General features: G+C 43.6%; 1 protein-coding gene across 4 annotated transcripts in view; it reads left to right on the forward strand.

Annotated features, from left to right (window-relative positions):
* Positions 1-14,322, forward strand: part of PIWIL1 (piwi like RNA-mediated gene silencing 1) — a 64,906-nt gene that overhangs the window by 11,982 nt on the left and 38,602 nt on the right. For all 4 annotated transcript variants that reach the window (XM_069960969.1, XM_069960973.1, XM_069960970.1 and 1 more), the window contains exons 3-5: positions 8,613-8,730; positions 10,648-10,764; positions 12,303-12,514. In XM_069960969.1, the coding sequence (XP_069817070.1) occupies positions 8,613-8,730; positions 10,648-10,764; positions 12,303-12,514 (447 nt within the window). The remainder of the gene's footprint in view (positions 1-8,612; positions 8,731-10,647; positions 10,765-12,302; positions 12,515-14,322) is intronic.

Genomic DNA, 14,322 nt, shown 5'->3' on the forward strand with positions numbered 1-14,322 from the left:
CTTGATGACGGGCACATTTGTGCCATGAAAGTGAAAAAATGAAATTTTTCCCTTTCACGTCACATTGTTCCACATTTGTGCCCGTCACCAGTGGGGTCCATATGCTCACTGCCCCCCTTGTTAGATTCCTTGAGGGGTGTAGTTTCCAGAATGGAATCACTTGTGGGGGGTTTCCAGTGTTTTGGCAGCACGAGGGCTCTGTAAATGCGACATGGCCCTTGAAATCCTTTTCAGTGAAATTCAGCTTCCAAAAGCCAATTGGCGCTCCTTCCCTTTGGAGGCTCGTCCTGCGCCCGCTTGGCACTTTATCGCCACATGTGGGGTATTTCTGTACTCGGGAGAAACTGCGCTACACATTTTTTGTCTTTTTTTGCCTCTTATCCCTTTAAGAAAATGAAAAATTGAAGGCTAGAACAACGTTTTAGTGTAAAAAATAAATTTTTCTTTTTTCACGCCATATTGTTCGGAAAATCTGTGAAGCACCTGTGGGGTCCAGATGCTCACCGCACCCCTTGTTACATTCCTTGAGGGGTGTAGTTTTCTGAATGGTGTCCCTTTAGGGGTGTTTTTTAGGTTTTGACACCCCAGAGCCTCTGCCAACCTGAAGTGGTACAGTCAAAAATGACCAAATATAACGGAGGCGTTGAAATTCACTAGGCGCTCCCTTATATCTGAGGCTTGTGGTTGCGTCAAATAGCGCAATAGGGACACATATGGGGTATTTCTATAAACTGCAGAAACGGGGCAATAATTATTGGGGTGCATTTCTCTGGTAATAGGTTTATAATTATGAAAAATATTGGATTACAATAAAATTTCTGCACAGAAAATTAAAATTTTCAAATTCCTTACACACTTAGCTTTTATTTCTGTGACTCCCCTAAAGGGTTAAAACACTTTCTGGATGTGCTTTTGCAGAGTTTGGGGGGTGCAGTTTCTGAAATGGGGTGCTTTGTGGGGCTTTCTAACATACAGGCCCCTCAAATACACTTTAAACCTGAACAGGTCCCTAAAAATATCTGATTTTGAAATTTTACTGAAAATTTGGAAATTTGCTGCTAATGTTTTAAGCTCCCTATTGTGTAAAAAAAATGAAAAATAGTTTAATAAATGCCGCCAACATAAAGTAGACATGTTGCTAATGCTATTTAATATATAATTTATGTGGTATAACCACTTTCTGTATACGCAAAAAAGTTTCAAAGTTGGAAAAATGCATTTTTTCACATTTTTTCACATTATTTGGGTTTTTTTCATAAAGATTTGTTATGAGTATCGACTCCAATTTACCAGAAATGTAAAGTACAATATGTCACGAGAAAACAATCTCAGAATCAGCCGGATAGGTAAAAGTATCCCGAAGGTATTAATGACTAAAGTGACACTGGTCATATTCATAAAATTTGTCTCTGTCATTAAGGCCATTTCAGGCTCTGTCCTTAAGGGGTTAAAATCGCTCCATTCCCAGGCTTATAGCGCTTTTATCCTTTGGTCTATGGGGCTGTGTCAGGTGTCATTTTTTGCGCCATGATGCGTTCTTTCTATCGGTACCTTGATTGCGCATATACGACTTTTTGATCGCTTTTTATTAAATTTTTTCTGGATTTGATGCGACCAAAAATGCGCAATTTTGCAATTTGGGATTTTTTTTCGCTGACGCCGTTTACCGTGTGAGATCAGGAATGTGATTAATTAATAGTTCGGGCGATTACGCACGCGGCGATAGCAAACATGTTTATTTATTTATTAATTTGTTTACTTTTATTTAAAACCTGGGAAAAGGGGGGTGATTCAGACTTTTATTAGGGGAGGGGGCTTTTTACTATAAACAACACTTTTTTTTTTTTTACACATATACTAGAAGCCCCCCTGCGGTTAGGATTATTCCCCCCTAGGAGACTTCTAGTATATATACTTTGATCTCTCATTGAGATCTTTGCTGTATATACAGATATACAGCAAAGATCAATGAGATCGGCACTCGTTTGCTTCCGGCTGCTGCAGCAGGAAACAAACGAGTGCCGAGCCGGGGACGTCGCCATCTTGGACGAGTCCCCGGCCGGCATCAGACAGGGAGATCGCGATCTCCCCCACTAGACCCCAGGGAAAGGTTGCCTCCGGTAATCGGAGGCAGCTGTCAACTTTGACAGCTGCCTCCGATTAGCTAATTAGCAGGCACGGCGATCAGACCGTGCCCGCTAATAGCGGTGGTCCCGGGCTACACGCGGCACCCAGGACCGCGGCGCTTCAAAGCAGGGTCGCCGCGCGGCCCCGCTTTGAAGTGCTAATGAGGACATATAACGTACGGGTACGGGTAAGAGGTTAAGGTTCCTTGATATGTCCTTCCATTCCTGACAAATATGAGTTTATAGCAGGTCTATTGAGTCGGTAAGCCGCAATTTTATCGGGAACCGGCTCCAGCTCCTTTAATAAATGGCCAGTCAGACATAAGAAGTTATTTATCACTGGTGTAAAGTAGATCTGGTTCAGCAGCTTCGTCCTAATGTTCTACACGATCCTGGGTGACTTGTGAGTAAATAAGGCAAAGATATAAAGCAGATTCCCCTCTGTGTGTGAGCAGTGGATGCAGCCAGTCTCCAGCCTCCATGTCCTGAACAACTCAGAACTAGACAATGGAGCAGGTGGTCTTCTCTGCTCACAATCTTCTTCGTTTCCAACCTAATATTCACCATACTTAAAGAAACACTGATAACCCACATAATAATATAGAGGGGTCAGACATAGTGATATAGAGGGGTCACACATAGAGATATAGAGGTCAGACATAGTGATATAGAAGTCAGACATAGTGAAATAGAGGGGTCAGACATAGTGATATAGAGGGGTCAGCTATAGTGATATAGAGGTCAGACATAGTGATATAGAGGGCTCACACATAGTGATATAGAGGGCTCACACATAGTGATATAGAGGTCACACATAGTGATATAGAGTTCAGACATAGTGATATAGAGGGGTCACACATAGTGATATAGAGGGGTCGGCTATAAAGAGGTCAGACATAGTCCTGTCACTCTCAGTAGTGTGCGGTGTTCCTGGCACTGTCAGTGGTGTGCGTCTCCCAGCAGTGTGCACTATGATAAATGATAATAATAAGTAAAAATAAATAAATGAAAATAATAAATTGCTATGACATGATTAAACCCCAACCCATGTAATAGCCACCCCCAATATAGCTTCATGTAGTAGCCAACCCCACAAAAGTTGCCTCACATATTAGCCAGCCCTCCCAATAGTGCCTAAATAGTAGCCAGTCCCCCCAAGTGTCCCATATAGTAGACAGCCCCCCAAGTGTCCCATATAGTAGCCAGCCCTCCCCCATAGTCTCTTATATAGTAGTCATGCCTCCCCAGTCTCTTATATAGTAGCCAGCCCTCCCCCATAGTCTCTTATATAGTAGTCATCCCTCCCCAGTCTCTTATATAGTAGCCAGCCCTCCCCCATAGTCTCTTATATAGTAGTCATCCCTCCCCAGTCTCTTATATAGTAGTCATCCCTACCCTATAGTCTCCTATATAGTAGCCAGCCCCCCATAGTCTCTTATATAGTAGCCAGCCCTCCCCCATAGTCTCTTATATAGTAGTCATCCATCCCCAGTCTCTTATATAGTAGCCAGCCCTCCCCCATAGTCTCTCATATAGTAGTCATCCATCCCCAGTCTCTTATATAGTAGCCAGCCCTCCCCCATAGTCTCTTATTTAGTAGTCATCCCTCCCCAGTCTCTTATATAGTAGTCATCCCTACCCTATAGTCTCCTATATAGTAGCCAGTCCCCCATAGTCTCTTATATAGTAGTCAGCCCTCCCCATAGTCTCTTATATAGTAGTCAGCCCTACCCCATAGTCTCTTATATAGTAGCCAGCCCCCCCCCATAGTCTCTTATATAGTAGCCAGTCCTCCCCATAGTCTCTTATATAGTAGTCAGCCCTCCCCATAGTCTCTTATATAGTAGCCAGTCCTCCGCATAGTCTCTTATATAGTAGTCAGCCCTTCCCCATAGTCTCTTATATAGTAGCCGGTCCTCCCCATAGTCTCTTATATAGTAGTCAGCCATACCCATAGTTTCTTATATAGTAGCCAGCCCTCCCCATAGTCTCTTATATAGTAGCCAGTCCTCCTCATAGTCTCTTATATACTAGCCAGCCCTCCCCATAGTCTCTTATATAGTAGTCAGCCCTCCCCCATAGTCTCTTATATAGTAGTCAGCCCTCCCCCATAGTCTCTTATATAGTAGCCGGTCCTCCCCCATAGTCTCTTATATAGTAGTCAGCCATACCCATAGTTTCTTATATAGTAGCCAGTCCTCCTCATAGTCTCTTATTTAGTAGCTAGCCCTCCCCCATAGTCTCTTATAGGGCTGGGCGATTAATTCGATTAATTTGCCCAGAATTTTAGAATCAATTAGATTTTTTTGTGAAAATAGTAAATTCAATTTTCACAAAAAATCATTGCGGGCGGTGAGGTGTGCGGCAACCCCCAGATGCCCCAGTCCCATCTGTCACCCCTAGCTACCCCAGTCCTTCCTCTGTCAACCCCCAGCTGCTCCAGTCCTTCCTCTGTCACCCCCAGCTGCCCCAGTCCCCTCTGTCATCCCCAGCTGCCCCAGTCTCCTCTGTCACCCCCAGCTGCCCCAGTCTCCTCTGTCACCCCCAGCTGCCCCAGTCCTTCCTCTGTCACCCCCAGCTGCCCCAGTCCTTCCTATGTCACCCCCAGCTGCCCCAGTCCTTCCTCTGTCACCCCCAGCTGCCCCAGTCTCCTCTGTCACCCCCAGCTGCCCCAGTCCCCTCTGTCACCCCCAGCTGGTCCAGTCCTTCCTCTGTCACCCCCAGCTGCCCCAGTCCCCTCTGTCACCCCCAGCTGCTCCAGTCTCCTCAGTCACCCCCAGCTGCCCCAGTCCCCTCTGTCACCCCCAGCTGCCCCAGTCTCCTCAGTCACCCCCAGCTGCTCCAGTCTCCTCAGTCACCCCCAGTCCCACTTTAGTCACCCAGCTGCACTAGTCGACCCCAGCTCCCCTCAGTCACCCCTCATCTATACTTGTACTACTACAACCCTTATCCACTATACCTCCACTATTACACCCTACCTAGATGGAGGCACAAAGAAGATCTCCTATACTATATGGGGGCAGAGAGTGGCACACATTTGGGAAAACTACTTATATGGGGCACAGAGGGGACTTGTCTACTACATGGAATCACAGGGGGAGCTCTGTTACAGCGGGAAGCAATACAGTTGTCTCAAACGTCATTAAAATAGTATCTGACGCTGCAAGGAGAAAATGTTCTGTTTAGCAAAAAAGAAAACAAAAAATTGAGATTTAAATCGTGAATCGTCCAAAATGTATAAAAAAAATTGAGATTTTATTTTTTGGCCATATCGCCCAGCCCTAGTCTCTTATATAGAAGCCAGCCCTCCCCCATAGTCTCTTATATAGTAGCCAGCCCTCCCCTGTAGTCTCTTGTATAGTAGCCAGCCTTCCCCATAGTCTCTTATATAGTAGTCAGCCCTCCCCCATAGTCTCTTATATAAAAGCCAACCCTCCCCATAGTCTCTTATATAGTAGCCAGCCCTTCCCCATAGTCTCTTGTATAGTAGCCAGCCCTCCCCCATAGTCTCTTATATAGTAGCCAGCCCTCCCCATAGTCTCTTATATTGTAGCCAGCCCTCCCCCATAGTCTCTTATATAGTAGCCAGCCCTCCCCATAGTCTCTTATATTGTAGCCAGCCCTCCCCCATAGTCTCTTATATAGTAGCCAGCCCTCCCCATAGTCTCTTATATAGTAGCCAGCCCTTCCCCATAGTCTCTTGTATAGTAGCCAGCCCTCCCCAGTCTCTTATATAGTAGCCAGCCCTCCCCAGTCTCTTATATAGTAGCCAGCCTTCCACCATAGTCACTTATATAGTAGCCAGCTCTACCCATAGTCTCTTATTTAGTAGCCAGCCCTCCCCATAGTCTCTTATATAGTAGCCAGCCTTCCCCCTTAGTCTCTTATATAGTAGCCAGCCCTCCCCCATAGTCTCATATAGTAGTCAGCCCTCCACATAGTCTCTAATATAGTAGCCAGCCCTCCCCATAGTCTCTTATATAGTAGCCAGCCTTCCCCCATAGTCTCTTATACCGGTCACCCGTAGGCGGTCCCCCGAACCCACCCTACCCCTGGATACAGCTCCCCATACTTACCCCATCCTGCCAGTTCTGCCGCAGAGATACGGACGCCCATTCATCTTCTCATGTAGGTATGGGGGCCCGTATCCAGGGCTAGGGTGGGTTTGGAGGGCCGTCCAGGGGTGACAGGTTGTCCTATTAGGTTGGACTCTTTTCTACGGCCCCAGAGGCCGCGGGAGGCATCTAGTGCGGGACGTGTGTGATGATGTCACTGCGCTGCAGGTGTTGGGACACCGCTCACATACTCCTACAAAATTATAATATGGGCTGTCCAAGCGGCTCTCCGGATAGTTCCTCTTCACTTAATAGGGAACAAGGAAGCTTGTATAGGGGCGTCTAATCGGGCACCCTAAAAAACCCGATTATCCTCCAGAAGTGTTGCTAGAGACGCTCCTTCGGCTGAGTAAAAGCAATCCGTCAAGGCGCGGGGAAAGATGTTGATTCTTGCCGGATCGCATGTTTTGTACTGCCGCAGGATTTATTATCACTATTGGTCACACATCCTTCTGTGTAAACAGATCTGGGGCCGATAGCAAAGGGAAAACTGACGGCAGGGATATGTATATATTTGTGCTGTCCGTTTACAGATCACACAACCAGTGCATGATGCTTTGACGTTGAGGTCCACAAAAACTGTTCAGATGTGTGAAAGGTGTTGAAATGTTGTGTTTATATGAAAGGGTACAGTACAAAGTGTTTACCCCATAGTTATCGCTGATCCAGCTGTCTACCATGGTCACTAATGGGCCTTACTCTGATCCCGTCTGCTTTTTAAGGCAGGATCAGAGTAAGGGTCCTATTCCATGGGCCGAGCAGGGCCCAATCAACGATGTAAACGAGCGCCGATCTTCTAGATTGGCACTCGTTTACTGGGCCTATTCCACGGGCACGATGGTCGTTAGCAAGGGCTGCAGGGACATCGTTACCGACGTCATTGCAGCCCTTGTTTCATACATTACCTGTCCGAGCTGCAGGTCTTCTTCTCCCGGTCCCGCGCCGCAGCAGGTTGGGAGCGGGGCTGTCTGAACTGACAGACCGCTCAGCCAATCACTGGCCGAGGCGGTTCCAGCCAGTGATAGGCTGAGCGGTCTGTAAGTTCAGACAGCCCTGCTCCGAAACTGCTGCGGCGCGGGACCGGGAAAAGACCTGCAGCCTGGACAGGTAATGTATGATCTTTAGAAATTATTGGTCACCGGCGTGCACCGCTATTCCAATGGAGCGATGCGCTGGTGGCAACGATGATTTTAGGTTTGAACCTAAATGAACGATCAGGCGATGACACGATCATCGGCTGATCATTCTCTCTTTTCCACCGAGCGATGATCGTTCGTATCGGGCCGATTATCATTCCAATTCGGCTGATTATCGCTCCGTGGAATAGGCCCCTAAGCATCGCCGGAGATTAGCTGTCAGTATGATCATCTGCTGTAACTAATTGGTGTGGGGGGGTTATTGTGGGGGCTCTGGTAGCTGAGGTGACATGGCCTGAATAACACATTTGACTGCAGGGAGGGATTGACAGGAGGGATTGACAGGAGGGAGAGGCTTCAGTAGATAGGGATGAGTCCATGTAAAATGCTAAAAAATTACACATAACTCAGAATTACTTAATTTTACAAAGATGGAAAGTTATGGGTGCGCTACTAAAGGGCAACTCCGGCACTACTATAAAAAAACAAACACACACTTTATACTCACCATCCATCCAATGACAATTGAATCTCCCGCTGTCCGCGTCCCCTTCAGCCCCTACAGCATCTTTTGATCTCCTTTACTTCCGGGTTGTAGTGAAGTAAATAGGAGAAAAAAGGCTGCTGGTGCACATGCAATCTTATCTCACCACTTTACCAGACCATCACTGTCTTTTCTGACCTGTGAATCCAGCATTTCATGTGCCCAGACATTCTCCAAACTGTACAGCTACTTGTCTCCTCTTCCTGCTCACTCATCCCCCCCTCTATAGGTTATAATGGTCTCAGCAAATCTGTCTGCACTTAGCTCCACTGTAATAAAATTGACTTTGTCTGATAATACACAGATAGGGAGAGAGGCTGCAAAACAGATTTTTGAGTAGAAAAAGGCCTTTTTTGCTTAATTAAAACCCATTACAGAGTTTCTTAAAATCACTTGTACTATTCATTTCTGCAAAAAATATATTTTAAATGACAGCTACACTAAGGCCAGGTTCACACACAGTATGACACCGGCAGTTCTGTGTCACAGCACAGACGGTGTCATACTGTGTGTGAACCCGACCTAAAGCATCACAAAGCTATAACCACATAAAGTGAGATGGTCAGATTTTGAAAAAATGAGCTTGGTCATTAAGGCCCAAACAAGCTGCAGCACTAAGGGCTTAAATGGTGGTTTCGGACTTTATCATTTTGTTTTATGATTAATACCAATTAATGTTCTGTACATACAGCCAGTTGTTCCTGGGCCTCAGCCTACCCAGCCAGGATCTGGAGATGCAGAACGTGTTGGACGAGGACGTGCGGCAGCTGTGGCTGTAGTGCGCAACCCGGAAGCAGGAGCTTCAGGAGGTAACTATATATATTCATTGGATAATGGAGAAAATGCAGCTAAAATATAAAGAAAATACACAAAATAAATAATGTGACGTAGACTGGCGTTAGAATTGAAGTTTGAAATCTGGGGAGTGGAGCACACAACTCTGCGCTTCTACCAAGCTAGTGATTAGTGGGTGTCTGAGCACTAACCCCAGTGAATCAAAACCTTTAGCAGGTTTGTGTTACTGAAAAATATACAGTATATGGAGAAAATGCTCAGAGCAGGTGTAGATTTTTGGTTCCAGGCGTAAACCTTCTGTTGCAGGAGGAAGCCCACCCATTAGGCAAGGATATATGGCTGACATAGGCCATGTGAAAGGGACGAATCTGCTCTTTTCTGTGGTATACGCCAGGGGCGCATGTTAGTAAGTGCACCCATATATGAAGATCTCAGATAACACTGACCAATGCTATGCAATGGCCAGTGTACACAATCTAATGATTACATATAATAGTGCCCCAGGGGGAAAACTTGCAAAAAAAAAAAAAGACATAGCCCTTCCCCCAATAAGTATAAATTATCCCTCTCCATTTTATATATATATATATATATATATAATTTAGTAAATAAACAAATCATAAATCGTAGTGTGCATTATTGTCCGAATTAATAAAATACAACAATAGTGTTCTTGTACGGTGAATGGCATAAACAAAACTTTTTTTTGTTACATTATATATTAGTAAAAAAAATATATATATAATAATAAAGAGTGATCAAAACATCCCTTTGACCAATGAAAACTAGAGATTGTGGCGCAAAAAATAAGACCCCATAACCCTGTGACCATAACCCCTCTACAAAAACATGGCTACTTTTTTCCAGAGACAGCCTCACTTTTGTCTCCAGCTTGGGCGGGGTTTTGCTGCTCAGTTCCATTAAAGTTAATGGTGCTTAATTGCAAACCGCACCTGAACTGGAGACGAGAGTCGTGCTGTATCTGAAAGAAAGTGGTCATGTTTTTGTAGTACTGGATAACCCCTTTAAAGGGGTAGTCCACCCAAATTTTTTTTCTTTCAAATCAACTGCTGCCATGAAGTGACAGAGATTTGTAATTTACTTCTATTAAAAAATCTCAAGCCTTCCAGTACTTATCAGCTGCTGTATGCCCAACAGGAAGTTGTATTATTTCCAGTCTGGAGAGCAGGAGGGGTTTTCTATGGGGATTTGCTCCTGCTTTGGACAGTTCCTGACATGGACAGAGGAGGCAACAGAGAGCACTGGGTCAGACAGGAAAGAAAACACCACTTCCTGCTGGACATACAGCAGCTAATAAGTACTGGAAGACTTAAGATTTTTTAATAGAAGTGAATTACAAATCTCTGGCACTTTATGGCACCAGTTGATTTGAAAGAAAAAATTTTTGGGTGGACTACCCCTTTAAGGCTGGTTTCACCCATGGCAGTTTTTTTTTTTAAACTGGACCCAGGAGGTAGGATACATACAAGAGCTTCCTTTAATTTACCCATTACTTTAAATCCACTTCTGGTTTTGGCTCAAAAACGGCAATTGCATTTGTGAAGCTAGCCATTTTGACAGGGAAGGGAAAAACTTTATTGGAGGGAGGGTGGGGGCTGTAGGTGCCCCACGAGAACCTTGGAGCTTGGGCACCGTATCACAAAAATAAGTAGCCTTGCCCCTTTCTTGATCAATGCTGCTCATCCAGTCATAGTCAGAAGCTGACATCCCTTCCTGGCTTTGGCTTTAAAATTCTGAAAAAAAAACTCAATGTGGAAATACGTGGTATATAAGTTGGTTGGCCTGGTTCATATTTGTACATTAGGTTTGGTATTTTTGGTTAAAAAAAAATAAATATATATATATATATATATATATATATATTTTTTTTTAATTTGTATTAATTTATTGTTAAATTATTGATTTGACAGTTTCGGCTGGATTTCAAGATCTGTCGATTGGAGAGCGTGGAGGTCGCAGACGGGACTTCAATGATATTGGTGTTTGTACTAGGCAGATGATTGAACATGTTAAAGAATCTAAAACAGGTACTGTAATTAAAAAGTTTTCTTGTGCAACAATTTTTTTTTAAATTATGTTCATAGAGAATATATACACACCACTGATGTCACTCATACGTCGCATTAAAGCTTTGGCTACATAGGAAATGTAGTTTTGCAACAGCTGGAGAGCCGAAGGTTTTCCCTTTCCAACAGTTTTAGTTGGTTCTTGGGGCCCCTGTTTCTCTAAGAGTTTCTTTTTCACAGGTGTTCCCCCATTTTTTCAGCACTCCTGGTTGGTCTCATCTTACAGTATGTTTCAGCAGGCATTCCTCAAGCTGTACAAATTGGGCTTATTTATTTTTTTCTTTATTGAAGTCTCTAGGTTTCTCTTCCAGCCCATTCTTTCCAGCTTGCACTTAGGGCTCCTTATTTCCTGGGAGATATCAGACCCTGTTCTTCAAATTTGCTTTACTCCAGTTTGCTTACTTTCCCTTAAAGTGTCACTGTCGTTTAAATTTTTTGCAGAAATCAATAGTACAGGCGATTTTAAGAAACTTTGTTATTGGGTTTATTAGCCGAAAAATGCATTTTTATCAGGAAAAACCAGTTTGAAGCTCTCCCTCCTGTCTTCATGGTTCTCTTATGGAGGGAGATGAGGCACCAAAACAGGACAACAAAGAGTTAATTTACAGCTACATCACCGGGCTATCTCCTCTGAAGTCGGCACTGACCTCTGAATACCGGCTTTCACACAGCTCCCACTGTGTAATCCTTTGTTCTCTGCTGGTGACTTATCTCCCCCCTCCCCTCTCCATAGAACAGACAGGGCCCGACTGATGTAAAAGAGTTGAGATTTCCTAATAATGAGCAGTGGATGAGAGAGGGGGGGGACCTGGGGAAAGTCTTTTTGAATTCATATTATGGCATATTTGCCTAATAAACCCAATTACAAAGTTTCTCAAAATTGCCTGTACTATTGATTTCTGCAAGAAAAAAACCTGACAGTCACACTTAAATACTCTTAGAGAAGGTTCACTCTTGTTACCAACACTAGGACAATGCCCTTCTTACCAGGTTGTCCTCTACACTACCTATGCAAGGTCTTTCCTGTTTTCAAGCCTCCCTGTCTTTTCTCCTGTTGACAATGTGCTTCATTGTTCAACCTCCTGGTGTCTGTCACTGTCAGCCGGGATCCGAGACAATGATGTGAATCCAGGTTCTCCCAGATTCTGCTTCCAGTTGCAGCCTACTGGACAGTGAGTTTCCCCTCAGAAGGTATCTGGTCCTTCCTCTGGCTTTTTCATTGGCCACTTCTTATACCCTATGAGGACTTGCTTCACAAAATAGTCAGAGGGTTTTTCACCTAGTAGGCCTACTAAAAATGAAACACCAGACACAATTTGTGATTGTCTAAGTGGGCTGTCGCAACCGAGAGTTTGCCTTGAAAATAGAGGTGGGATCATTCAGAGGGGGGAGTATGGAGTGGTAAGCAAAGCTTCTTTATTGTTGAATGTATATTTGCAATGATCTCAATATAGTTTTTCCTAACTTTCATTTTTTATTGTCTTTTATTGATCATATAGGAGTTTCTGGCAGATCTATTCAGCTGTGCACAAACTATGTCAAATTCATTAATAGACCACAGTGGCTCTTGTATCAGTACCATGTTGACTACAATCCACAGATGGAAGCCAGATCCATGCGATTAGCTTTACTTTACCAGCATGAGGAATTAATTGGAAAAGCGCGTGCTTTTGATGGAATGGTGCTTTTCCTGCCAAAAAGACTGAATAAGGTAAGTAGTGAACATGAGTGTCTCAAGACCCCTGTGATCACACATTCTCTCATACCGTTATATTTCAGAGGTATATTAAAATTTAAAAGAAATCTTGCAGCAGGTTAGGACATCCTAAACTGCCGACAGGGGCTAATGGGGTAAGTTACATTGAGGATTATGGTGTTCCCTTTCTCTGCAACATTGATTCTGGGAGTTCCTTTACCTACGAAGGTGCAGGGCTGTGGAGTCTGTAAGCCGCAGCTCTGACTCCTGAATTTTATAAGACTCTGACTACAGCTCCTTCATTAACCCCTTGCCTCTAAAGCCTGTTTTGGCCTTAATGACCAGGCTCATTTTTCAAAATCTGACCTGTCTCACTTTATGCGCTTATAGCTCAGTGATGCTGTAACGTATGCTAGCGATTCTGAGATTGTTTTTTCGTCACATATGGCACTTTATATTAGTAGCAAAATTTGGTCACTACTTTGTGTATTTTTTGTGAAAAACATCAAAATATCATGAAAAATTTGAAAATTTTGCATTTTATGAACTTCTGAAATTCTCTGCTTCTAAAAAGGAAGTCATAGCACATAAATTAGTTGCTAAATCACATTACCAATATGTCCTCTTTATTCTGGCATAATTTTGGAAACATATTTTACTTTTTTAGGGTGTTACTGGGCTTAGAAATTTATTAGCAAATTATCACATTTTGTGAAAATTTCCAAAACTGATTTTTTTTAGGGACCAGTTCTTTTTTTAAATGGATTTAGAAGGCTTGTATACTGGAAACCCCCATAAGTGACCCCATTTTGGAAACTAGACACCTTAAAGAATTAATCTAGGGGTATAATGAGCATTTTAACCCTACAGGGGCTGGAGGAAAGTATTCACAATTAGGCCGTAAAAAAATTGAAAATTTAAATTTTCAAATAATATAAACGTTTAGATTAAAGTTTCTCATTTTCAAAAGGAACATGAGAAAAAAAGCATGCCAAAATTTGTAACGCAGGTTTTCCTGAATACAACGGTACCCCATATGTGGGCGTAAACCACTGTATGGGCACACAGCAGGGCTCAGAAGGAAGGGAGCGACAATTGGCTTTTTTAATGCAGATTTTGCTGAAGAAGTTTCTGAGCGCCAGGTGCGTTTGCAGAGCCCCTGTAGTGTCCGCAGAATAGAATCCCCCCAAAAGTCACCCCATTTTCGAAACTACACCCCTCAAAGAATTCATCTTTGGGTAGGATGAGCACTTTGACCCCACAGGTATTAGAGGAAAGTATTCAGAATTAGACAGTAAAAATGAAAAACACGAAATTTTCCAATAATATGTTTGTTTAGTTTGAAATTTCTCAATTTCACGAGGAACAAGAGAAAAAAAGTACCCCAAAATTTGTAACGCAGGTTCTCCTGAATACAACGGTACCCCATATGTGGGCGTAAACCACTGTATGGCCACACAGCCGGGCTCAGAAGGGAAGGAGCGCCTATTAGCTTTTTCAATGCAGATTTTTCTGAAGAAGTTTCTGAGCGCCAGGTGCGTTTGCAGCTCCCCTGTAGTGTCCGCAGACGAGAAACCCCCCATAAGTCACCCCATTTTGGAAAGTACACCCCTCAAGGAATTCATCTTTGGGTGTGGTGACCATTTTGACCCCACAGGTATTAGAGGAAAGTATTCAAAATAAGACAGTAAAATTGAAAAACTAGAATTTTTCCAATAATATGTTCGTTTAGTTGGAAATTTCTCAATTTCACGAGGAACAGGGGAGAAGCTGCATGCCAAAATCTGTAACGCAGGTTCTCCTGAGTAGAATGGTACCCCATA

The sequence above is a fragment of the Dendropsophus ebraccatus genome, chromosome 3 (assembly GCF_027789765.1).
Source record: "Dendropsophus ebraccatus isolate aDenEbr1 chromosome 3, aDenEbr1.pat, whole genome shotgun sequence".
NCBI classification, from domain to species: Eukaryota; Metazoa; Chordata; class Amphibia; order Anura; family Hylidae; genus Dendropsophus; species Dendropsophus ebraccatus.